Here is a 26,694-nt window from a genome sequence, read left to right as displayed (position 1 = left end):
GAAGAAAGACATCTAGGCATATTGTATATAAAGGGTTTTGAGAACACCAGGGGCCGTAACATAGGATCTTATATATTACATTAGATTACTAATTATGGAATGGGGAGCTGAAGGAATGCAAATGTCCTTCCTTTTCTTTTCAAAGGAGCTGTTTTTTAATCTACTGCAGTGGCATGACTGCTATGGTTCAGATTTACTTGTCCCATTCATTTTTCAATGTGTGCTTTCTTTTCTAAGAGTCCACATACTTTCATCCTTTCATAGATTCCCGAAGCCTTTTTCATGTTTATCAATTTAAATATGTGTGAGGCATGTGGTGCTTCTGGTCTCACACTGTATAATGAAAACCAGAGGTTCCAAGTACTTTTGTAGCAGTTCCTTCTTGCTTATAGCTTCATTTCAATAAGAATAGGCCCAGGCAGAGTAGCTCCCTTACTAGTTTATATTGCTAACCTAGATCTATTCAAGCAGGTGTTAAACCACCTCCTGCCAAGAAAGTGGTTATTGAATTTCAATCAGGCAAGCCAGCAAGGAAGGGGAAAGATATGGAGTAAATGGACCCAGAGGTTTCAGTAGGTTACTTTTGAATCATGTGAATGTTATTATCTACTTAAAATAAAATAAGTAAAATACTAATTCAGAAAAGATAAGAAGTCAACAGGCCTTGGCAGTTGTTATTAATGGCTTTGAGGTCTTTGATTGGATCATTATGAAAAAAAAAACATTCCATCCCCACTGGACTGACAGATGTCTGGCTGGGTGTCTTCTGGCCTGCCCTGTGAGGACAAGCTTCTAGTATGCTCTTTAACTAACATGGTCTTAATTGAGCTCAGGCTTCTTACTAGTCCCTATGGCCTTAAGTGATACCAATTGCATATTAGGCCAAAAATATACCTGCTGAACTGAATTGAGCAGTTTTAAGGTAGAGTTTTGTGAGAGGGGAAGCCAAGCTTAAAAAGTAAAATATTTTGATAACCCCTGGCATATAAGAAAATTTAAGAAAGCCAGCCAAGCTCGACATCTTCAGCTCAAAACACTAGTTAGCTGTGTGTTAAAATTATAGTGCCAAAATTCCTTCACTTTCCATTTTCATCTGATTCATCATTGCTCTAATTTTTAATGTTCTTAAACATTACCTGTTGAAGCTGTTAAGATCCAGTAAGTGTCTTCACACACCCAATTAAATGCCCAATTACCAATTTTGGGCTCTTGACTTAACATTTTAAAATGAGATGCACCTAGCCCTGCAGCTAAAATATTAATGGATGGCAGATCTCAAGGGAAGCGAGATTTTAAGTGTTCTCACTAAGGCACATGGTTCCCTAGTTCAAGGAGGAGCACAGGCACATTCCTGCTGCTTCTCCAGCAAACCGTGTGTGCTGTCCAGAACTAGTCTGACTTATAACTGTGGGTGTCCCTGCAAGAAGAGGAAGACTATTGAGAGCAAACAGAAGTCACTGGAGCCTGCTCAAGGGCACTGAGATAATTTCCTTTTCAAGAAAATAGTAGTGCCTTTGTGTTGAGGCCAGGAAACAAGACCAGGAAGCTTGGAATTCTGCTTTTGAACATAAATATGTATTTAACAAGATTACTTCCTAAACACTGAGTTTGAGCACAGGAGTAGGCAGAATTCTTGGCCAGGAAATGGGTTGTCTTAAGATTCATCCCAGGTCAAGGTAATCCAAAAGAAATCAGCTGCTCTCCGGGTGGTCTTATTTCTGTACTTGCCAGCTGGCCCTTCCCATCTTTTTAGTTGTAGATGCACAAGGATACTTTGAGGAGCAAGTCAGATCTGCTTTGTTTCTTTTTCTTTGAACCTTAAAGCCCTCCCCATCCTTCTGACTACAGTGCAGATGAGATGTCTTTCATAGAAAAGCTGCCCCCATCCACCCTAACTCACCCCTAACCCCCCCGGCCCCATCCATCCTGTGGGTGATCTTTCCTCCAGATGCCTAGTTATATGCTTGCTAGTGGCAAGAAATAGATGTCAGGGTATTTATCATCTCCTGCCTTGTATTTCAGCACTTAGGGACTTATTTCTCTTCTAGAATGTGAAACTCCTGAGGAGTAAGGCTGTACTTGAATCACCTTGTCCTTATTTCCACCCTCAGTTCATCTCCCTTTCCTCCCCCGTCACCCCTTGCTTCACTTTTCCTTCAGCAGACACGCAATAAATATTTGTTGAATGAGCGTTATTTGTGTCTTCAGACTTTTCCAGAAGAATAGGATAGTCACAGTGCTTTATGATCCAAGTGTTGGCAGTTTAAATTCTTCTTAAGCAAAACACAAAATTTACATAAACATCTCATATTCAGCTCTGATCTCCTCCAGGGGAATTTAGGAAAAGATAGCATAACATTCTGCCGCTCCCAACAGAATAGTTTTCTCATACTGTGAAGCTCCCTTCCTGCCAAGAGACACCCCCCTCACCACCCCAAACCCCAACAGTTCATCAGCCCTGCAGAGGCAACAGTAGGCTGACACTCTCCTTCAAATCTCACGTTAGTCCAGGGCAATGGCTAAGGAATCGAAAATACCCTTTATGTGTTGGGCATTTTTAATGAATCAATATTTTGTGTTCTGCTTTTATTTGGAAAGATCAGTCTTACTATTTTCATCTTTATAATGGGTTTCTGTGTTTGTTTCTCATATTAGTGAGACATCCAGACTTGAGAGAATGGGCATCACGGGGTGCACCTGCATTTATGTAGTTTCTAGGCATCTATGAGCCTAGAACAGGCTCATAGCATCCTTCTAGGCTAAAAATGATGATGACATGAGACACAAACAGTAAAAGACCAGTGTATGAAATGCCCATTGACAGGTAGGCAGAGTGGACATGAGAACCAGGCTCCGTGTGTATGTGTGTGTGTGTGTGTGTGTGTGTGTGACCCATCACACTGAGACACTCCTGTGATTCTGTGAGCTTCAGCCTTTTGCTCAGTGACACAAGGGTCACTTCCCATATAGAGCTGCCACCTTCACTGAGGGGAGCCCTTCATTTCTAGCAAATCCTGAGCCTATAGTGCTGTTTTGGTCCATGACCAGGCAGGTGAGAACCACAGGCTGATCCCATTCCACGTGCATGGTCCTTCGCTAGGGAGACCCTTGAACAGCACGTCTAATTAGGTGTTGGGAAGGAGAACTAACTCCTCCTCAGGAGACGGAGGGTTAGGATGTGATGCTTTTACAGAGACCTTTCTGCTCCCAGCAGAAAATATGTTATATATTCTCCCATAAATTTCCTTTTATTTTGTAGTCTCAGCAAGCAGCTCTCTTCTCAAATTGAAAAATAGCCATTCAGTATTCAGCTTTGCTCTTTCAGGATGACCTTCGCCATGACCCTGCATGTGCCACAGCATTTGTCTGCTTGCCTTATATTTCGGCGAACAAATGAAAAAACAAATAGCTCCTTGTTCCCATTAGGAGCGACTGTGGGTGCTGGCTGTGCTTCTCCAAAGCCTTTCGAGCATGGTGGCCATGATGACTTGCATGATGTGAACCTGTACCCTGACGTGGTGTGTACCTGTGGGCGCAACTGGGGTGACAATTTCTCAACAGCCCTCTTGCTGTTCAGGCCTGAATACTCCGGAGAATCAGAAATGGAAGCTGTAACGAATTCCAGGCTCACTCTAATCTGACATCAGCCCCTTTTCCTCTCATCTCTTTCAGTGTTGATAGATAGTCTGGATGCCACCCCTCTGACTTCAGACTCCTGGCCCATTTATCATCCTTGCACCCTCAAAAGGAGAGCGTTTGCCAAGGACAAAACAAGATTTTCTTTCCCCTCTCTTTGTCTTAAAAATTACCATGAGTTAAGATTTGAAACTCCATTCGGAGGGCTCAGTGCCCACCAATTTAGTTTGTGATCCTGGAAATGCTTCCCTTATCTCACCTCCAGGGCAGCAGAATCAACGGTGGAGAGCTTTGACACCTGCGCACCAGCAAGTTTAGGCTCAGCCTCTCCCCGAGGCGGGGGTGATAGTCCATGGATTGTAAGGTGTGTTGCCTTCAGAACAGCGTGTCCACAGGCATGCAGGCGGAGCCAGCTGTGTCTGTTATGTTTGGCCCCTGTCCCTATCAGTTCTTCACCCCCGTGTTCATTGTTCCCATCAGTCAGGGGAGCGGGAACCACAGGTAGGACTTTCATCTGCAGAATGAACCTCCTTCCAGAGGCGCCCTGGGGAGAAGGCAGAAAGTTCAGGGCTGTGGTCCCACAGAGGAGGAAGAGCAGAGGAGCCTGCCGCAAGCAGTGACCTTTCCTGCACTTCCTTCTGCGCAGACGCCAGTGTGGCTTGAGTCCAGATGCGTGGAAGTCACTGATCTCTTTTTTTCTATTTCACCCAGATCCCAAACCAATCACATTGGCTGCTCTTTTCCCTCTGAAAATTTACTTTCTACCCTTCATTCTTGTCCCTGGAGCGCAGCTCTCCTGCTGTGTCCTCCTCTCTGAAGGGGTCCGTCTGTCCTCTTGCTTTGAGTCTCCCTTCTAAACTTGGTGCCTCTGAAAATCACCCCGGTTCTTCTGGCCTGTTAAATCCTCTATAGGCCCTGCAGTCAAACCACCTCTCTTGCCTGATTATTTTTCTTTTCATCTAAATGTAACCTGAAAGCCCTTGAGAAGCAGGAGCTGTGTTTTATTTTGCCTAGAGTGTTGAAAAACTAATTAATAAACAACAACAAGATCCTGCAGCAATATTATTAGGGAACATATTTCCTTTGAGGGAGGTTCATGTGTTCTGAATTGATAATTCATCGTGTTTAGCTGCAGCTTCCCTTTGCACTCACTACCTGGGGGGCAGGGTGGATGCTTCCCAAGCAAGTGAAGAGAATGATAAAATATATACAAAAGAGGTTTAACCTATATAAAAAAAAAAAAAACAGGGCTTGGACCAATCATTTGTTTACAGAATATTTCCTTTGTGTTCTTGAATTAGATTCAGCCCAGCAAAGGCCTTTTATGAATGTTAAAGACAAATGCCACAGACATTTTGGGAAGGGGAAGGCATGTGGGCTGGACTGCCAAGGAAAGCCTGTGACTAGGGGAATCTGGGGTTGGCCTGCAAATAACAGGCTCAGTTTAGATTTGCAGGAACTGGTCATAAAGGCACCCCAGACTGAGCAGGTTCTGGGAGCAGAAGTTTACAGCCAGGGTGTGCTATGATGTAGGCAGGGCCTTCGGGGGAGCTTGGGGTTTTGGTGGTACTGATTCTCAAGTGGCGTTGGGCTTGGAGGTGTGGATTAGAAACACAAGGCTAGATAGGTGGGGGCCAACCAAGCATTCAACTCAGAGACCTATTTGGTAACTTGAATGGTCTTATCTATACATACAAACATTTATTTTTCTAAAAGTAAGTTCTATAATTTAAAGTTAACTCTCAGGGCATCTGAGTGGATTTACCCATCAGGACAGCATCATCTGTGTGGCAAGATGATTGACAGCAATGAGAAGGACTTGTACCCAGAACCCTTTGCACATCTTTCTAACTGAGCATCGAGAAATGATGGCCTGGCATTCAGAGGACAGCCTTTGCAATACATCTGGGGAGGACCGGCTTCTCTCAGGACTCTCAATGACATTGTTGACCTCCTTAGTAGAGGAAGCACATAGGAGAGAAGCACTGATTCTGTTTTTGTAACATCAGACCCTAAAGTGGCATCTGTGACATGTGTTAGTCACTTACTCAAAGTCTACTTAGAATTGGCACTGTTTTGCCAGAGCTTATGGCTTTCTGATGGCTTACATGATCTGTACAGGGTCACAAGGCCTTGGAACTCTGCAATGTGCATGCCCAGAATCATATATTATCAGTGACAACAGGTTTGAAGTTATAGCCACTGAGAAAAATTCACTAAAAAGACCCTTGTATTACTGCAGCCCATTCCTTATAATTCTTGGCCTGACAAAATAGGTTTGCATTTTCAGGCACAAATTCATTTGTCTTTCCTCCTTTTTTATATTTTATTTTTCATTTTACTTATGAGTTAGTATCTGCTGAGGCCCATCTGAACTTCTTGTTCATGCTAGAGAAAGTCTAGTGGTCTGTGGATTTGTCGACAATCTAATTTTAGTTTGACAAAGTGAATATTTGTGGGAATCAGGGCAAAGCTTAGTTTCTATGCTTAGAATTGCTAGTTCTCGGAGAGTTTTCTTTCTCCCTAGAAATGCCAGCACCCCTTGGTGCTAAGGTATGGTGACGGCTCAACAAAAGCTTATTAAAGAATGACTCTGGTGGTCATGGAAACCTTGGCAATGAAGTCTGATGGAGAAAAATTGGTTCAAATTTATGTCTGGTCCAGGCAGTCCTCCATAAAGATGTTTAAAGAGATAATCAAGAATTTGATGTCTTTAAGGCCCTAGTGGAAAAGACTGTAGGTAAAGATCCTCAGGTAGTTGTAGTGCCTGTGTTACATCACATGTCCCAAAGAAGGTGAGTACTTTGAATCCATGGTCCTAGACAATCCTATTTGAATGAACTAGAACTTTGGTTATGGGAAGATACTGAGTTTCTGAGTTAGTAATCTTTTTGGAAAATGTGATCTGGCTTCATAGCAAGCCCTCGGGCTCCACCAAGTAGTGAGGCTTGGTGGGCAAGCAGCAGCATGGCCCGAGCATCCACACGCTGGAGATGAGACCTTTGTCATTGGTTTAGTTGGTGTTAACACTCACCTGGTTGCTGCATTGTAAGAATTCTGGTGCTTTTGGGCCCCTCCCATCATCTTGGGGCTCACTCCTAATGTACAGTTTGACAGAACAGGACCTATCACACATGCTAATCTCCATGGCACTTGTTCAACCATGACAAACTCTGCAGATTTCATGCAAAGCCTTTCATGTTGTGTCTTTTTGAACTCCAGCCTCCCACTCTCAACAATCCTATCTCCCAATATTTGTAGCTCCCATTCCACAGAGAGTCAGTATTGAAGCTTACTGTACACAGGCACTCGGGTGGATTCATCACTGTGCCTTGATTGGGAGTAGGGGCCGGAGAAGGGATGGGAGCAGAAGCTTTGCCTCTACAGTGTGAAGTTTACTCGTGAGGACAGGAAATAGCTTCTCTCCCTAAAGGAGCTCAAAATGGGCTGACCCCTGCCATATGGAAACAGTGGCAAAAACAGCATTGCATATTAGCATGCAGAATACTGGTATGGCTTGTGAGGGGTAAAAAGACCCTTTTAAAATATCAGTTAAAATTGTTCTCTAATATCTTTGAGGCTGTCACCAAAGAATGAGTCTATAATACATACCCACGGGAGACATAAGATGAGCATAGGCATGTGGTTTCATGGTTTAAAAAAAAAAAATGCATGCCCAAGTAAAAATCCAAATCAATCCAGCACTGAATGTGAATTGTGTTCAGCATTTTCCAGCAGTTCTGCTTAGATCTTGCTCCAAGCCAAAAAAGAAAGCCTGGAGAACTCACAGTTAGTCTGTGGAGGCCTCCACCTGTGATGGGGATTGAACTCAGAGACCCTTCTGGAGAAGTGAAGTGCTCAGGGAAGGCTTTCACTTGGAGAGAACTGGAAGCCAATTAATGGATGACTTTCAAGAACATGAAATACATACACCAACCTAAAAGGAGAGTTTCTAATCAGTTAGGCTTTTTAACTATGAGGGTAAGTTGTGAAATATTAATATAGGAGTAAAAGAAGTAGAAAAGGTCTAGAGCTATACTTTACTTTCTATACTTAAGAAATTAGAGAGATATAGTGAAAAGGTCACAAGCCCAAAGGTAAGACATAGACTGCAGAATAAATCTCTGGAAACATCTTCCAACCCTATAAATCTGTATAACCTTGATGACACCAACAGAAGTGCAGACCACACATGTAAATCAGCTAAGTAAGCTTCAGGTATGTCAAACCGGTGTAACAAACAGAACAGAACTTCAGCTTGTACATGAAAAGAACACAAAACATTGCTTTTGAGGAAGTCAATAGAACCTACAATTTCCAGTATTTTGTTGATCTAAGAAATTCACATATTTTGCCCCTGGTTTTAAGGGCTAACTAACTTCAGTTTTAAAACTAGTATGGGTTACCTTGCAATGCAAAATTGGTGATTTCGGCTCCAAATTTCAAAGTAGATTCATTTTTTGGTACCAAATTAATTTCATGCAGAGAGTTAAAGAATTCTAAGCAGGTAGGCCCACTCTCTTGAATGCATGATAGTTCCATAAATTTCTTTTCTGCCTGATCATATGTCTGTCCATAATGTTGGCTCCTCCTATTAATTTTTTAAAATATAATTCCTTTACTTTCATAGAGGAGGACACACAGTAGCAGCCAGTAAAACTGCAGACCGATATGCCATAGTCGATGTACAAAGGGTTGGGGGGGCACTCAGCAGTATGCCTGAACCCCATGGGAACAGAGCTCAGCGGCCACATTCAGCATTACCAAGAGCAGAGCTTCTCTTTGGCACAGAGAGATGACCAAGTCCCATGAGTGACCCAGTACTGGACCTTACCAGAACAGCCTCTGGTCCAGGCTGGCAGTCTGAGGGAGAGGGGCCAGCGCGAGATAGGGGCTCTGCAGACATCACGACCAGTTAGGTTTTGAGAAGAGCTAATGTAGCAATAGTCATGCCTTGTCTTCATACACGTTTATCCTCTAATTATCATCTGATTTACATGGAAGTTGTCAGTGGGAAACTGGATGGAGAAATCTGAGCCTTACACCCCCTCCCTAAGCACCAGAGGGTCACACATTTTATTCCTTTTATTCTGAATCTCCATCAAGACTCTGCAATGGGAAACTCCCAGGGGACTTTTCATAGGATGGAATCATTTAACACAAGTGGCATCATTTATTTTGGAAATGATTCCTGGGCTGTTACATAAATACTAATGAGGTGCATGACAATGTGTTCCACCTTGGAGTTTGCAGCAGAAGTCATAGAGATGCTGGCTCCTGGGAGGGAGAAAGAAGCAGCTCTTTACCACATGTCAGATTTTGTCATCAGGTGCACCTGGTTATTGTTATTTTTCCTTCCCACTCATTGCCTTAAATGATCCCTAAAGAAAAAGAAAAAATGGAGATGTAGCCAAAAAGAGAACAGGGTGGGTGAGCTATTGCTAACCACTGTTAGCACACACAGCTAGTTCTTGGTTATTTCTGCTGCCTGTGGAGATCTGTTAGGCCTGTTTGAGCTAGGTTCTGAGTAGGGCACCTTATGACATGCTCTGTAGTAGACAGAGACATAATTTTTTATTCTTAGGGTATATTTATACTGTGGTAGATGAGACAGCACTGGCAGGTAAATAAAAATACAAAGCAGAGAGCCATCTCTGGCAGATTCAAAGCATGATCTTATGTTAACAGTGGCCTGCAGAACTGTAGGCATCAGTGCAAAGAGATGACTGGGACTTGGTGACTGACCTTGAAGATTGCCTCTGGAGAGCCAGCAGGCGTGGGGAGGGGAACAGACAGCCCCTGTTCTCTGCCTCACAACTGCCATCTTGCCTAAGCCGCCATGACCTCTTCTGGGCTGCAGAAGAGGTCAAGTTCCTAAGAGTTTCCCTGCTTTTATGCCCACTCCTGTCATGACCTATTTGCCTAGTTGACCAATATTTTAAAAAACAGACCAGATCCCTTGCTTTGTGCTTACAAAGCCTGGCATGCCAGGGCCTTCACGATCTGGCACTTGCTTGTGTCCATGACCTCGTTCATTCACACGTTTTCTCTTTCCTCAGTCTCTTGCTACCCTGGTCGTCTTTCTCTTCTTTGAACATGTCAAGCTCTTTTCTATCTTTGAGCTTAGCATTAACTGCTGTGGCCAGAAAGCTTTTGGTATCCAAAGAATGCCCGAAAAGTTGTCTTGGGGTATGTATAATTATAGGGAGTGGTGCACTGAAACAAAGACCATGCAGACAGAAGAAAAAGCCGTCAGGTATTGTCATTCGCAAGTGTTTCGGTTTTTATGGGCAGTTTCTGGAGAGCAGCAGTGAGACAGGTGAAGCAGTAGGTGAAGCAGAGAGTGGGTGGTACAGCAGTCAGGGGGCTAAGCACACAATACTTTTCCACTTGCTAGCATATTTCTCAAAAGAATGAATAGGGTATGAATGGCCTGATCAGGGAAAAGAAGACATGGAGCGTGTTGACAAGCAGAGTGGGAGAAATCTGAAAAGAGGGTGCAAAGGAAGCCTCAGCTAAGGGGAAGGATAATGGGAAAGGGCTCCGAGAGAGTGGGAAGGAAGAGGGCCATAAAACCAACTGCAGAGTTTTGCAAATAACATAGATGTTTTATAAAAGCAGGTGTCAGAATTCATATGTTGAAATCTTTACCCCCCAGGGGATGGTATCAGGAGATTGTATCTTTGAGGGGTTATTAGGTCATGAATGCAGAGCCCTCATGAATAAAATTAGTACATTTCCTCACCCCTTCCACCTGGTGAGGACCCAGCCAGAAAATGGCCATCTGTACATTAGCAAGTGGGCTCTCACCAGAACCAAATCTGCTGGTACCTTGATCTTGGACCCAGCCTCCAGGAGAACTGTGAGAAGTAAATGTCAGTTTACAAACTACCTAGTCTCTGATACTTTGTTATAGCAACCCCAGCAGACTAAGACAAGGTTTGCACATTAAACCTTCCAAGGTTTGCACATTAATCCTCTATAGAGAATCTACTGGGTGGTGTGATTCTATTACTGACAGAAGTTTGCAGCACTGCTAGTGAGACATTCTCAGACTCTGCCTTTACTATTATCTTTGGTTTGCTTTTTTATTAAGGTATTCCATATATCATTGGGCAAACAAATCTTAAGTGTACCATTCAGTAAGTTTTTATACAATGGATTAGTTTTGTGGGGTTTTTTTATGTTTATTCGGGTAAAATTGACATGCAAGAAACTTCACATACAGGGCCTCCCCGGTGGCACAGCGATTGAGCGCTGGGCTGCGAGGCTGCCCACAGCCTCTGCAGTGCTGGTTTGATCCCCAGCCGCCAGGCAAGGGTCCCACATGGCGCGCAGACCTCTCCTGCCACTCCTGCTGCTCACCTCAGCAGTGTACTTCGTCAGTCTGCCTGTTCTGCTCCTCACTCTGGCTCTGGTGAATTCTCTCACCCTCCCGCGCTTCTGACTGTACCCTGTACTTGTATAAATAAATAAATAAATCTTTAAAAAAAAAAAGAAACTTTACATACAGTTTGGTAAGTTTTTACATGTATACACCCATGAAATCATTACTACAATCAAAATAATGAGCCTGTTAATCACCCCCAAAATTTATCCCTTGGCAATCCCTCATTCCCATACAGCACCCTGTATCTGTAAGCATATGATATTATCACTGGAAGCGAAACTAGAGCATCCTTCAGTGTGAGGCTGACTGTTCTTCACTCGTGGGGAAGTCTCTTGGTGTATTCTGCCCAGTGCCCATGAATCTTGAGGTTGTCCAGTCTGGCTGGTAGGGACAGGCACCAATCCCAGCCCTGTGTGAGCACAGAGCTCTCTTTATTTTGAGTTCTTTCTCTGGCCTCACATAATTTCCTCACAGACATGTGGTGAGACATAAGCAGCTACCCCCAAAACGAACCCCTTGAGTTCTCTGTGTGTATGGTTCTTTCTTCTTTATCATTCTACCCTGAGATTTTTATTCACCTTCTCCTCCCTGTGCCTTCAGCTCTGTCTCTTCAACTTGGAAATCTGCCACTCTGTCTGAGTGTCTCCTCCATGCATAGTCTGGAAAACTCTCCCAGAATAGTAAACCAGTGCCAACCTAGGGCTCAGCATCTCCATGTCCCATCTCTCAGGGATCTCTGTCTTTCATTGGTTCATGTTTTATCTGTGTTTGGTCACTTCAGCAAGAGGAGGGAAAACAAAGTCCTCATTACTCTGTAGACACAGACCAGAAGTGCCGTGTCAAAGACTAGATGCATGTCCAACTTTAGCGGATACTGCCTGGAGTTTACTATAATAAATTCAACAAATTTTAATTGTAGATAATTTTCACTAATGCAATTGACATTTGTTTAACCCAGAACATATTGCTAGATTTTATTCCCCAATCTATAACAGTAAAGACTACAGGTGACAGGTTCTTAATGACATCATACACTTTTTTTTTTAACTTCGGTGATGTACACCTTCATTTAAAATGCATTATTAAAACTATTGAGTAAGTGGTGGTGGTGGCGAGGAGGGAAGGAAGCAGAGAGAGCAGATAAATCTGTCTTTGCTTGATTGATAGTTGTAATTATGTTTGACAACATATGCTTGCTAAGTAATCGCAGTTTGGATTTTCCCATAAACCTAGTGATATTAAATATTTAGTACTTTGCCCATTAGAAAATTCTCTGTTGCTCTGCCTCCTTCATGTTTTACTCCCATTTGGGGGTGGGGGTTGTGGGGGACATCCTCTTCTCAGATTGAAGGAAATCTGTATCCATATAACATCCTTCCCTGGTTCTTTTAGACTCTTATTAATGACTGTGCCAGCAGCCCAGTGCTGCCTCAAGGGGAACAACACACAGCGGTGGGGGGGAGGGGCGGGAGGAGGAGCACCCCTCTCCACAGCTGCTGAGGGACAGAGGAGTAGAAGTGGCAGAAATAGTTCAGGCATTCTCACTTGAAGGGTATTGGAGTCCTAAGAAAGCTTTTTAGTAGCTCTCTCAGAAAATACATATTGAATTTCTAGCAAGAATGATATTTCCCTGAGGAGAGTTGCTGCTTGGCCTATACTTTTCTATATATTATGGACAATGTTCAGAGAAAGCAAATAATAAAAGACTATCTTTTTCAAGTTCTTATTTCCAGCCTTTGAGCTTCGTGTGGAATAATTTAATTCATTCTTGAGTCAGGTAGCTGCTTCTTTGATGCCTTTGTCTTTAGATCCTCTGTTTGTAAATCTTCCCTAAGAATAGATCAAAATGATGTTTACATCTGTTTCCAGAATTATGGAAGTAAGAACAGAAAAAGACTTTATGACTGTGGTTAACCCTTCTGTTATCTGCACTGTATAATGTAGTATTCAGTATTAGATCAGACATCTCTTTCAGAAATCATCACAGTTCTCACAACTCTAGACATTTACTTCCTTGGCTTGGACCAGTTTGCTTTACATTTATATTAGCTAAATCAGATACACTATGCCCTTTCCAGATAAAATACAAATTTGTAGTAACTGACATTAACCAGATTTTAAAATTCATTGTATATTTACCCTTTACCCAAAATGCATGCAAAATGATTTTCTCTGCAGGTCTGTGGGGGAAAGTCTAAGGAAGTAAAAAAAAAAAAAATCAGGCACAATGGGAAGCCTTGGGTTGCTGAATCTGAAAGCTGAAATCATGTTTTCAGGGAGGTCAAAACAAACTGAATTACATAAGAGGGCTGCTGCTAGCATAAGGAAAGAGGAAAACATTGTTTGAATAGGTCTTCATCCCCCAATTTTCCTCCTAGATTTGTAGGAGAAATTCTAGTCTCCTGATATTTCTGCATCATTTTGGTTTTTACTCTGCTCCCTCTAGTTCTCAAGATACCTACTCCTCTCTTCTACTGTGAAATAGTTCATTCTTTAAGACTATGGCTTGATCTGAAACAGAACAATTGAACCTGAAATATGCTTTTAGTTTATTCTCGACTTTTGAAGGGCACAAGATCTGGTCTTCTTTTTGTAAAAGAACCATTCATTTATTACCTCATTCATTTGTGTGTTCATCAGTAGGTTGGCAGAAGATTTAACATTCCAAGACTACCTGTGGTACCTGAGCCTGTCACTGACTTGAACAGTAGAAGACCCTTTCCAATAAAAATCGATATATTTTTACAGTCAAAAAAAGTAAATTATGAACAGGATAAAGAAGATTTAAAATTAGGAGCTGGAGCTACTAGGCTTTATAAGTACCAGCTAAATCTCATCTTGACAGGAGACATTAAAAAAGATATATTCTAAAAGTGAGGCTGTCTTATTGTTAATTTGGAAGTATTAAAGCCAGCTAGTACTTTCTGTAGAGTTGGCATAGAGAGTACATGCTCTGTGAATGTGTGGTTGCTAGCTACTCTCTATATAGTGTCTTCCCACTATATAGAGAGACACTAATAATACACTAATAATAATAGTAATAATTTATAAATAAACATATCCTTCATAAATAATCCTAGATGCAAGATGTATCTCATTCTTCTCCTTCTCATGAAGGACTTACCAAATTTCTTTACAAAGAAGAAGTTCTTTGTACAATTGGTTCCTTTGGAGAAATTCCCTAGACTTTCAATCTCCTCTTCCTACAGTTTGGAAATATGTAGGTATAGACCTAGGAACTAGCGATAACAAGTAAGGAATCTTTTTGTGGAAAACTTATTTCTTTGTGATTATTCCTCCTGTAAATTAAGAAAGTCTGCCATTAAGAATTAAACTTCAGGTTTATAGTTGCTTGTTGATTTTGATTTTTACTTTATTATAATTAGTCTTTTTCCTGGTCCCTTATTTAGGTTTTCTAAATTCCTGCTATGAGTGAGACCATCCAGTATTTTTCTTTTTCTTTCTGGCTTATTTTGCTGAGCATGATCCCTTGGGGGGAGGAGGGAGTAGGATCAAAACAAGGGGGAGTGGGAATTGTATGGGGACTATAACCAAGATGAAAATGCATACATTGTGCAAAAATGAAAAATGATGTAAAAAATATATAAAATTAAATAAAATTAAAAAAATAAATCAATAGCAGATATATGTGCTTCCTTGGGGGAAAAAAAAGAAAAGAAACACACTTCAGAGCTTCTGCAGATTCTCCCTTTCCCATCCCTCCCCTCCCCTCCTGTAGGGTTAGTGGAACCCTTGAAAGCATCCAGCTTTCTTCTCTGCCAGCTTAGTATGCATAACAAAAACGCCACCATTTGGGAGTATTGTGACTGCTTTTTCTTTGGATTAAAAACTTCTTTGTAAAAACAGATTCCAGAATGTTCCTTCTGATCTATTAAAAAGAGAGCCCTCAGTACCTAAGATAGGAAGGAGAAGAGTAGAATCCAAAGACAAACTCAGCCATTTCGTGGGTTGGTCTGGTTGGAACCTGCACAGTCTAAACATTTTCTACCTCCCTAAATGATAACACCCTGAAAAATAGAGTGAGAAACAGAAGGACAAGCTAGTATGGAGAGCATCATGCTCCATTTCCTTGTGTGGTGATGCTTCCCTATTCTGAAAGGATTTTAGGTAACAATCTAGATCTTTTTGCTTCAAAGTTTTGTACACATTCAGCACCTCACTGGATAAAATTGCTGATATAGCCTCAGACCTGGTATTTATTTCTCCATAGATGCTGTGAAATCCACCTACGGTGATTATACATTGAGTTTGGAGGCAGCAGTATTCCCAAACAATCATTTCTCATTGTCCTGATAGCCCATTTCTTCATCACATCAGCCTCCAGAAGGTGTGCTCACTCTTGCTTTTACTTTCTGAACTACTGCCCACCCCCCATGTAAGTCACCTCTGATACAGCCAAAGAGCAGCCCTGATAGGATTTTATGTGGCCACTTTTTCTCCAAATTGTTTATTTTTCATAAACAGTTGAAATCAAAATGTGCAGCCATTAGACTCCAGCAGAGCAGAGGTCAAGACCTGCCACAAAACTCTAACCTTCACTTAACTCTAAGACCATGCTGCGACTAAGCATGAGGATAATTTAAGTCTCTTAGGTGTGTAGGTATGATACATTCTGTGTATTAGCTGCCTTATCTCAATAGCAAATTATGTTTTAGAGACAATTTGTCCTTCACCTTATTTTGAGAGAAAAATCAATAAAGTTATAAGACGTTTCAGAGCTTAACATGTAAAGAACATGTTTGCCCAAATGTTAGTAAATAGGCAAAAATATCTAGATGATGGAGAGGTGGTGTGTGATCATTCTGCTTACGTGCTGATTATTCATTTCTTAAGACTAGCTATCTTAGCATCTTAGGCAAAGATTAATTTTCCTGTTTGGAATGATTGAGAAGTGATGTTGTGAGTAATGAGATTGTAGGAAAAAGAGTGCACTTTAAGAAAAAGTGTTCTCAATCACTGGCCGTTGAAAAGAGGATTAGGCTCTTAACCACAGGCAGTCTGAACTCTTCTGTTTTGCACAATGTGCAAGTAACCTGCATCTCCACAGTTCCTTTCCTCATCAGTGTTTGTCTCCTCATCCATCTTGTTGACTTTACAAAACCAGGTTTGATCTGACTAACATGATGCTTTGCTATAGAATTTTCTGATTGGGCAAAACCAAGGTCACTGGTCTCCACAATTTGAGTACAACTTAGTGTCTTTGTATAACATTTCATGGAGGAACCATTTTTAAAAGACCTTTCTAAGCCATTGGGAGCTAGAGATGGTATACCACTTGAGTGATGACAGTAATGATATTCCAGATAAAATAGTCCCTATCAACAGCTTCCTAGCTATAGTGGAGTTGTTGATCAATTCTACATGAAGGCGAAGGAGGAAGCCTGCAGCCATGGAAACCACATTCTTTTCATCAGAACTGACAGCAAAAGAGCTAGGTTTGGTTGGCCATGCTTCTGTCTTTCTCTGGTAGCACTGTAGAAAAATGGGGGGGTCCCAGAGGTGGGAGCAACTGGAAAAGAAATGTTAGACTTGAACAGCCCCAAAACTTAACCTATACTTTGGGATGCCATTGATGAGTATGTACGTATGTATGTATGTTTCTATATTGAGGTAACATTGGTTTACATTGGTTTACACATTGCATATGATCTAGGAGAATAGGTTCACACCTGCTCAGGCGTGTGTCCCCACACCACCCCCACCATTCATGTACCCAGATTCCTTTACCATAAACCATTGGACCCCCCTCTCCCACTTTGCTCCTGTCTTCATGTTCCCTTCCCCACTAGTAGCCGATTAGGAAGTTTTTAATAGATGGATCAGTCTCCTGTAGTTCTACTTGAATGGCCAGGCTGGTCAGAGAAGCCAATGGAGGGGGGAAGTCATAGAAATCCAGGCCAGGGTTCATGGTATATTGCCTGGAACGTGGCGTCTGCATGAAGCCTCCCTGATGTTCCCCCACTCTCCCTTGACCTCTAAAGTGCCCTCCACTCCCACCTCACGACACCTCAGATGACGCTAGTCACTAATCCTACTGTGCTATAGTACTGTTTTGTACCATTTTCATCCTCCTCCCCACCCACAAGGTTCTCAATTCAGAACCGTATCTTATTCAATCTTTGCACTGCCCACAAAACTTACTTGTGTGTCTTCCATCTTATAAATGTTCCATATATAATGTGCTAAATGCGTAAATATACAAATTCAGTGGTGTCAGCAATTAGTGTTTCTCAGAATCAACTAAGGAGATCTAAAATATAGCAGCTAGTGCCATTCCCCCAGAGATTCTGATTCATACAATTTGATGTATTTGTGGTAAAATTCCCAGGGGATTCTGATGGACAATTGGCGTGAAGAACCAAGGGACAGGACTGATTCCTGGTGGTCGCAGTATCGCCTGAGAGTATCATGTCCCCTACCCTTGTAAATGTCTGTCTATTTACCATCTGCTCATGAGTGTTGAAGCCATGACAGAGTGTCTTTTAAAATTATTCAAAATGATAATGATGGAGTTGGCCACGTGGAGATACTTGAACTTGCCACTTTGTGGTATTACTGACCCAGGTCATTTGGTTGTGTTTTCCAGGGTATGCTATCAGTTTTCCTTTGGAAGGAGAAAGCAAATGATTGCTTTTCACTAGACGTCTGGCTTATTTTTTTTTTAATCAGTTCTAGATACCAAAAACACTAAAGCCAAGAAGGAATTAAAAATTGGCTCTTCCATGCTTCATGGAACTCAGAAAGTTCGGCAATGGTGTGTTTGTGCAAGTGTTTTGATTTCAGAAGGCGCAAGTCTTTATTTAACTCTATATAGTGTGTATATAATAATATAATTTTAAGACACCTGCTTCAAAATAGAAACTGGGATGTTGGAGATAATAACAATAAACAAAAATTAAATCCAACCGGGCTCAGTGCCCAGGAAAGCTACCCAGATTCCTGCAAGTGGGCAAGGAATAAACTAATGGAGGGTGGAGGGGGAGGCAGGAATGGATGAGTTGTAGCTGCCTCTGCAAACTGTACCTCTTAGTGTGACCCATTGAATGGGGTATTTGTCGTGTGGGTGGGGTTTCTGCCCTTCTCAGGTCAGTGACAGACTTTCAATGTGGCAGGCCTTCCTGAAATGCCCACATGCAGTAACTCCAGCCATCCTGTGTTGTGTTTGAGCTTTTATAGTGCTGTAAACTCCTTGGAAATAAATGGACCAGAAGTAGAAATAGGCGTTCACAACAACTTTAACTAGAAGGAAAGGGCTTCGTGTTTCCCAGGATGCCTGAATGTCGTGTGATTTACATAAATGAGGGAGGAAATCCTCTTTGTGTGTTTAGGGGTGTGTGTCTAATACAGGAACACATGTTTTCCTGTTATTGAAAAGCATTCTTTAATCTTTTAAGCACATTTAAGGACCCGCATGTATCCCAGGTGTGGTGTTTCCTTTAACATAAAGCACAAGAGCGGGGCATGACTGTCAGAGAAACATATTTGTGTCATAGGAGACTTGAAAAAATAAACGAATTAAATGGATAGATGGACAGATTCCTGGGCAGGTTGGTAATATTGCCTGAATTTAGTTGGGAGAACGGTTATTTCTAATGGGACTCACAGACTGATACATGGAGCTGTGGGCCAGGGAGGCCATTTATGAATAGAAGACTATAAAATTGCCTCTTATTGTGGATGTCCAGAGGATGATGACTTTTTAACCATAAATGTAAATGTAATTGGGGCAAAGCGTTCAGAAACTTTTAGCCAAATATAAGAGAGATGATGGATAATAAACCTGAAGTATTATTTGAAATTTTGTAAAATGTTTGCTAAATTCTGGTTAGGAACAAAGTGAGGAGATTATACTGAGGCTGAAAAACAGTTTTTGGTGCTGCCTTTGGGTTCTTACCGGATCTAAAAGCAGGGTGTCCACATTTCATTGCCCTCGGGATCCCTGATTTCCTGTTTTAATGACCTCCAGACACTAAGACTACACTAAATTATGGTATGCATGAAACAGCCAGTCACTGGAGTAGGTGCTTTCTGTCCTCCCTCCCACAAGGGTTCTTTTTGCCATCTGTTAAGCATCTGCCATGTTATTTGAAAAATGTGAATTCTGGGGGCATATTTGAAATAAGTCTTATTAGGACTTTGTTCATTACAAAGAAGCATTCTCCACTCTTCCTGGCTCTTTCCATTGCATCATTTCTACATAATCTTACAATTCCCACAGCCAGGGCTCAAGGAGGAGCTTTTAGGAAAGCCCTTTCAAAATACTTTATTGCATCCCCCACCCCACCACTGAGGCTCTAAGTCACAAAATGAGCAGATATAGAAATAGTCAAGTTGACTGTCCTGGTGCTAGGCTTGACCTCTGTCTGAGAGGTGGTGCTGTCCATCCTTAGCAGAAGCACCAACTAAGACTGGAAGGGGACCATCCTGGTCCTGCAGGTGTGGTAACCTCAGGAATTCACCTGGGGGGTGGGGTCTCCTAAGAACAGATACAGTCATAATCAGACACAAACTAGATACCAAGTGGACTATATTTTAGAGATAAATAGTTTTGTTTTCTTTTGTGTATGGGAGGTATTACTCCTTATAATTGAAGTCCAAAATATTTACACCAGATTATAAATCACAAATACATATTGTAATTCCCTAAGGAGCCAGTAACCTGTACTTCCTTTAAATTTCAGCCTTCCTCATTGAACCCTGCCTCATGTCCCTCAACCCTATGTGCTTCTTTCCCTAGTCAGTAATTGTATGCTGTGGCCTGCGTTAAAGGACTTGATGTTATTCCAATAAGTTGTGTCTGGTTTGAATGGATGAAGACATAAACAAAGCATACCTTGCAGTTGTGATTATATTCTAACTGCTTGACAGTGGAGGTTATAAAACTTTTTTTTGAGTTTTTGAGTTCACTTTCACTAAAGGTATACATTCATTGTCATTTTCATAGACAGACAGGCAGATAGATGGATGATAGATTTACGTAAATATACATGTATATTTATATTTCTCTCTCTACTTCTTTCTATTTCACTTTCTCTCCATACTTGTGTATGTGCATGTAGGTGTCAAATAGAAACACCACTAAATGAGGGAACAATGCAGCCTGCACACCACTAATCTGAGTGGTCTTTTCTTGGCAGTGACGAACAAGAAGCCCACACAGGCGTCCATCACGAAAGTCAAACAATTTGAAGGCTCCACATCATTCGTGCGGAGATCACAGTGGATGCTTGAGCAGCTTCGCCAGGTCAATGGCATCGATCCTAATCGGGTGAGAGCAGTGTCCAGTGCTGAGCAAGGGTGCTTGCCTCACACACGGCTCGCACTTGACCTTGACAGGGTAGCAGTTGTCTGCGTCATTTTTAACCAGGCTATTTCTCTATTTCATTTATGTGACCGTGACTTTTCTGATCCCTGTCATTTTCTTAAGGGAAATGATAAATCTTTTCATTATGTTTGGTAGAGAAGCCTAAGGGAATGCATACTGAACAAAGATCAGCGCCAATAATGTGTTTATCAGAAAGTGCAAAGGCAGAGTTTAGATAATACATCCACGGTTATCACTGTGAAAAACCATGTTCTTCAAAGTGTCATTTAACGCCTAATTCTCCCAATGATGACTTCTATTTGCCAAAAGTCAAACTAATGAATGATACCTTACAAATTAGTTATTAGGATCCCACTGGACTTCATGAGAGAAATGTTTTATCGTAGAATTACCTACTCAAAATATTCCCTTTTACCCACACCCCCTCACCATAACATCAGTAATGACGAAGAAGGAAATGTAAATTGTAACTGTGTACTAAAATATTAAGAGGAGGTGGGCCTCCCTGGAGGTACAAGGGCTTAAGTCTCAGCACTAAAAAGCAATTCACAGCCACTGCAGCACGAGTTCCATCCCCTGGCAGGAAACTAACACACATGGTGCAGCAGACCTCTCCTATCTCGCCCATTGCTCCCCTCAGCAGTTTATTTCAGTCAGTCTGCCTATTCTGTTACCCACTCTATGTCTGGTGAATCCTCTACCCCCCACATCTCTGGCCTGTATCCCAGCTCTTGTATGCATAAATAAATAAAATCTTTAATAAAATAAAAGAATAAGAGGAATATTTCCCTAACAAAGGGACAAGATTATTAGGGTTCAGTGTTAAGATCATGTAAGAATCCTTTCCAAGTAGTTGAGAAAGTAAAATGTAGTCTGAATTGGCACTTAAGTCAATAAGTAATTAGGGGCTCCTGTGATAGTAGCTTCCCAAGACATGTATAATACTGCAAGATTTGGGGTTTTCTTGATGAAGAGAGAGAAGTGTGCTCTCTATACAGCTGGTTGCTAATAAAGATGAGCCTTATGGTGAGGAACAAAGCTCTAACAGGTTGAAACACCTGTTTTAGTCTCTGAGTCTTCTGATGGGGCAAGCTGGGAGCAGCAGTGTTTATACATGTGGTCAGTGGTTATTTCGCTGTCTTTTCCAGGATTCTGCAGAATTTGATTTGTTGTTTGAAAACGCTTTTGACCAGTGGGTAGCCAGCACAGCCTCGGAAAAGTGCACCTTCTTCCAGATTCTGCACCACACCTGCCAGAGGTATCTCACCGACAGGAAGCCGGAGTTTATCAACTGCCAGTCTAAGATCATGGGAGGTGAGTGGTCACCTGTGTGATTCTTGCCATCTGCTTCCTTAGACTGCTCTTTACATAAAAAGTCTTAAAAAAATCAAGATGTGTCAGGCCTCCCCAATGGAACAGGGGTTAAAGTCTCAGAGCCATCAAGCTATCGCCTGCCACTGTGGCACGAGTTCAATCCCTAGCCAGAGAGATGACCCACATGGTGCATCAGACCTCTCCTGTCTCACCCGCTGCTCCCCTCAGCAGTGTATCTCAGTAGATTGGCCTGTTTTGTTCCCCACTCTGTCTCTAGTGAATCCTCTCACTCCCCGCACCTCTGACCTGTATCCCAGTTCTTATATGCATATATAAATAAAAATAAACCTTAAAAAAAGAATCAAGATGCTCAAAAATTAGACAATTATAGGCAGCTCACTGCATGCTAAATCTAAACATGTGCCTCGTTTTCACTCCAGAATAAGTTTTTCAGAATAATTAACCACTTTGCTGAGGTTATTTGTGCTCTAAGGATGACCTGTCCCTTCCAGCTTGGCTTTTCTACTCCCATTTCTGTCATTTCATTGCAGAGCTCTGTTTGCTGGGTACTTTTTCCTATTATTTCTCAAGATATTTTACAAATATTAATTTAAAAATTCTTACAGTATAGTAGTTCCTTTCTTTTTAATTTTTTTAAAGATTTATTTATTTATTTATACAAGCACTGGGTACAGTCAGAAGCACGGGAGGGTGAGAGAGTTCACCAGAGTCAGAGCAGAGAGCAGAGCAGGCTGATTGATGAAGTACACTGCTGAGGGGAGCAGCAGGTGGCAGGAGAGGTCTGCGCGCCATGTGGGACCCTCACCCAGTGGCTGGGGATTGAACTGGTGCTGAAGAGGCTGCAGGCAGCTTCGCAACCCAGTGCTCAACCGCTGTGCCACCAAGGAGGCCCAGTAGTTCCTTTCTTTTAAATTGTATAACTCATATCACATTTACTCTTTGAATGGCACACAGAGAAGAGCTGGGATGCGTGCTACAAGCCAGCCATCAGGGGCAACACCAGCCTTGGCAACTTAACAAGAAACATTTAGTGGATGATTAACACCTTTCTTCAAGGTGGCATTTCTTATTAGGGGATTGAAACTGTGCTTAAAATATAAAAACCTCACTAATCACTATGTCAGTTGAAGAAGAGTGTTTATGTCACTGGTCTTTTCACTGACCTATTCTACCCAGTTTGAAAGAATTTTTTTTAAAAAGGTGCCACCTGTGTCTTAATCAAATGTCACATGAAGGTCACAGTAGAGCCATTACTACATCTCCTTGGACTGAATATAAATTTTAGATGAATGGGGGTACAATCCGTTATTCTGTTCTAGTAAGTGATGTTTTTGCTATCATTTTGCCATCGGTCTGCTGCTGCTTGGAGGACACTCTGCTGGACCCCCTGGTGAGCCACCAAGGTGTTGGCACTTTTCTTAAATAGGAAGTTGTGACACCCTAAGAACTGTAAGAGGCCTTTCTGGGGTGTTAATGAACACACTTTTTCCTAGGATTACCTTCTCATATCCTAGGAAAATAGGAGAGGTGATAAATGGTGTATATGTTCTTCAAAGTGGCCACATCCTCTGTACAAAAGTGAAAAATGTTAGACAGAGATGAAAGAAATAGGAATATCAAATATTAACCTCTTACTGTTGAGGAAATATAATGAGATATAGCTTTCTGTCTTATCTGTGCTGCTGGAACTGCTGGAACGAACCTTGCTTTGAAAGTCCAGCCTCAACAGAGTTGGCAAAAGGTCAGAATGTGCCAGGAGTGACTGGGCTGGTGGCCAGGAAATCCTTAGCCTTAGCTCTTTCTTAGACTTCATTACATGGGCTTTCTCTGCTAGCTTAGGATTCCATTTGCATCTTGATCTTAAGGTCCTGCTATGAAATATTTCCTTATCAGTGTTGGTTTGGGCAGTAGCTTGGATAGATAGCACTTAAGCACAGAGACCCCTATACAAATTGTGTAACATTATGAATTTAAAATCTTTGTGCCCTTGGAGAGGAACTCCCCTCCAACTTCCCCTTCATCATATGCCATCCTGAGTACAGAGTGGCTGGTCACAGCCCCAGTGGCACTGGGAGGCAAGAATGTCCCCGATTCACACTCCGGCCCTTGACAGGGACACCAGCCACTTCCTTTCTGTTCAGGCTGGGAGAGCTTTTGACACTTCTCCCCTGATGTCAAATGACATTGGCTTTGACTTGCATGACACATGACACAGTATCGGTGGACATTTCTGCACTAGGCAGGGCCTCTTGTCTGTAGCCTCTGAAGCTCTTGTTTTTTTCTCTCCAAACAGGTCCTTTCAGTCCTGCATTCACTCTTGGCTCATCATCCAATCATACAACAAATATGAACTAAGTGCTTCCTGTGTGTGAGCCTGCACATGGAGAATGTTTCTATATTTGGCCCCTTAATAGACTCCTTAAGAGACATAATTGCCACTACCAAATCCCAAACTGGGCGATCCCTAACAGCCTTTCTAACAGGCTCTTCACTTACCTTCTTTACTATTCTTAGACCTTCCCACACAGTCTCACCCAAGTGCTTGACAGTCATTGACCCAGTGTTTTCCATACCCACAGTCCCCAAATCATGCAGAATTCTGATAGAAATCCATATCACCCATGTTAGGTTGTTGGCAATTGTAGTGTATAAAGCAAAAGGTTGATTCCTTATAATGGAAAGAGAATAAGTTAATGTAACCAAGTGCCAGAAATGAGCTCTGCCTTTTGTGATGAAGGTGTTCCTTCTTTAGATCTCAGTGTTCCTAGGTGTAACATGGGGAGCTTAGACTGGATGATCTCTGAAATCCCTCTCAGTTCTATCATTTGGAGAAACTATAATCCTAAATTATAGCTGTATTGTGTAGGTTAATCCCTTCTTAATTTAAGAATCACATAGGGCCTCCCCGGTGGCGCAGTGGTTGAGCGCTGGGTTGCAAAGCTGCCTGCAGCCTCTGCAGCGCTGGTTCGATCCCCGACCGACGGGCAAGGGTCCCACATGGCGCCCAGACCTCTCCTGCCGCCCGCTGCTCCCCTCAGCAGTGTACTTCGGTCCTTCTGCCTGTTCTGCTCCCCGCTCTGCTCCCCGCTCTGGCTCTGGTGAATTCTCTCACCCTCCCGTGCTTCTGACTGTACCCAGTGCTTTATAAATAAATAAATAAATCTTTAAAAAAAATCAGATAAAAGATTTTGTGCAGTTGAATATTGACTGGTCCTAAAGAAGGCAAACAGTTTGAATTAAGCACATAGTAATTTGTTAGCAGCACATATGTCCTTAATGAAGGCAGCCTGTCTTATTTAAACAGTTGTTTATCCTTGATAACAGTTGTACCAACACATCCTAATTAATTAGCATGCTGATTAGTCTTCCTTTCTGCCAGTTATCACATTTCAGAGAGAAAAATTGTACAGTTCTCAGGTTACTACATTCTGACCCCTTTAATTTGGGGGCACCTACCCATCTTCAGCAGATGAGAGCTGCTCCCAATTTCATACTATTTATTGATATAGGACTTGGGCCACAAGCCCTAGATATACTTGCTTTCTTGTGAGATGTGGTTTGTTTTTGTGATTAAAAAAACTACTAGTGTAGGTCTGCTGCCCCACACCGGGTTCCTTACATATGTTATCTCATTTAGATTTTACAGAAGACTTTGGAAATGCAATTTGCTATCTCCATTTTATAGAGAAGGAAAGATGATCAGAGAGGTTATTAAATAGCTTGCCAAGGGTCAGGTAGCTGGTAAGTGACAGAAATGAGATCCAAATAGAAGCCCAGTCTGCTCAGAAAGTGTCTTCCTCAGGGCCACTGAGGGGCCCCTGCTGGAGCACCACTGACCCATCCTCATTATGAATGGTGCCCCCTGGAGGTGGGCAAGAATTTTTTGAAGTAACTCAGCCAGCACATCACAAGGTTTTTTAAAAAACTGATGAGCCAGAGATGGTGGGTAATAACGTTTTACCCCGAGTTTTTTCACATGTATAGAATTAGGATAACGACCTTAAGCTATTTTTTTCCCTTTGGTCCTAAAAATGATTATCACAGTGACCTTTAGAATCATCTTGCTTTTTTTTTATCAGAACTTTCATATATTTAACAGATAAAAGTGAGGCTGTTTTAGTGAACTGGGAAGATGATGGCCACTCACAGGACCTCTCAGGTGCTCTCCATATGGTCCAACCTTGTCACTGGGAAATCCTTAGCACAGTGACTTGGAATGATTTTAAAAGACCAAAAGACTAGAAGCAATTTGACCTGACTCCCACTGAACCCCAATTCCGTTAAAAGCAGCTCAATAAGATTGTCTTCTAAGTATCTACAATTCCATGCAGTTGTTCTCATGTATTTATGGATGCAGAATTATATTATCCCATAGGATCATGTTCTTCTTCCTTAAGGACAGTTACACCGAAATGGATTCTTTGGTCTGTTTGAAAGTCTCTCCTCTAAGCATGATATGACCTTATCTCCAGCGGGCAGACTGGGGAGATTTGATCCTCCGAAGCTGGGCATAAGACCCAGGAGACTTGTGTATGTCTTCAGGACAGTGCCGGCTGGCATAACAGAAAGGGGACACGATGCTCTCAGCAGTTGTGAAAGGGGAAGCTTTGATTTCTACTTGAGCCTTTGTCAGAATCTTTGTAGCTAGATGGCTGGAGAGTCCATGAGTTAGGCCAAAATCCCCAAGTAGTCTAGATTGTTCCTAACCTCAACTCTACCTCCCTTTCATTCATCAGAAAGAAAAATACAAAGCCATTCATCTAGTGGTTGGGCCTCTAAATGACCAACCTAAGATACCAAAGGAGAGACAAGAAGCCAGTCTGACTGCTGAGATGTAACGTGGCATCATGAACAACAGAGGCCTTAAAAGTAGAGTCTCAGGTTCATGTAATATAGGTTATGTCTACTTCTTCTGAAATGGAGGCTTTTTCCTCTCTGTTTATTATAAGCAGCGATGATATTATACTGTTATATGTGTGATAACACA

The 26,694-nt window shown here is 42.0% G+C and overlaps 1 protein-coding gene across 4 annotated transcripts in view; it reads left to right on the top strand.

Moving 5' to 3' along the window:
• STXBP6 (syntaxin binding protein 6) overlaps positions 1–26,694 on the top strand; it is a 238,665-nt gene that overhangs the window by 155,787 nt on the left and 56,184 nt on the right. For all 4 annotated transcript variants that reach the window (XM_054689539.1, XM_054689536.1, XM_037501831.2 and 1 more), the window contains exons 3-4: positions 20,185–20,315; positions 21,521–21,686. In XM_054689539.1, the coding sequence (XP_054545514.1) occupies positions 20,185–20,315; positions 21,521–21,686 (297 nt within the window). The remainder of the gene's footprint in view (positions 1–20,184; positions 20,316–21,520; positions 21,687–26,694) is intronic.

Source organism: Talpa occidentalis, unplaced genomic scaffold, assembly GCF_014898055.3.
Source record: "Talpa occidentalis isolate TD23 unplaced genomic scaffold, MPIMG_talOcc4v2.1 talOcc4.11, whole genome shotgun sequence".
Lineage (NCBI taxonomy): Eukaryota > Metazoa > Chordata > Mammalia > Eulipotyphla > Talpidae > Talpa > Talpa occidentalis.
The sequence above is the reverse complement of the archived record's forward strand: the minus strand, read 5'-3'. Positions and strand labels throughout refer to the sequence as shown.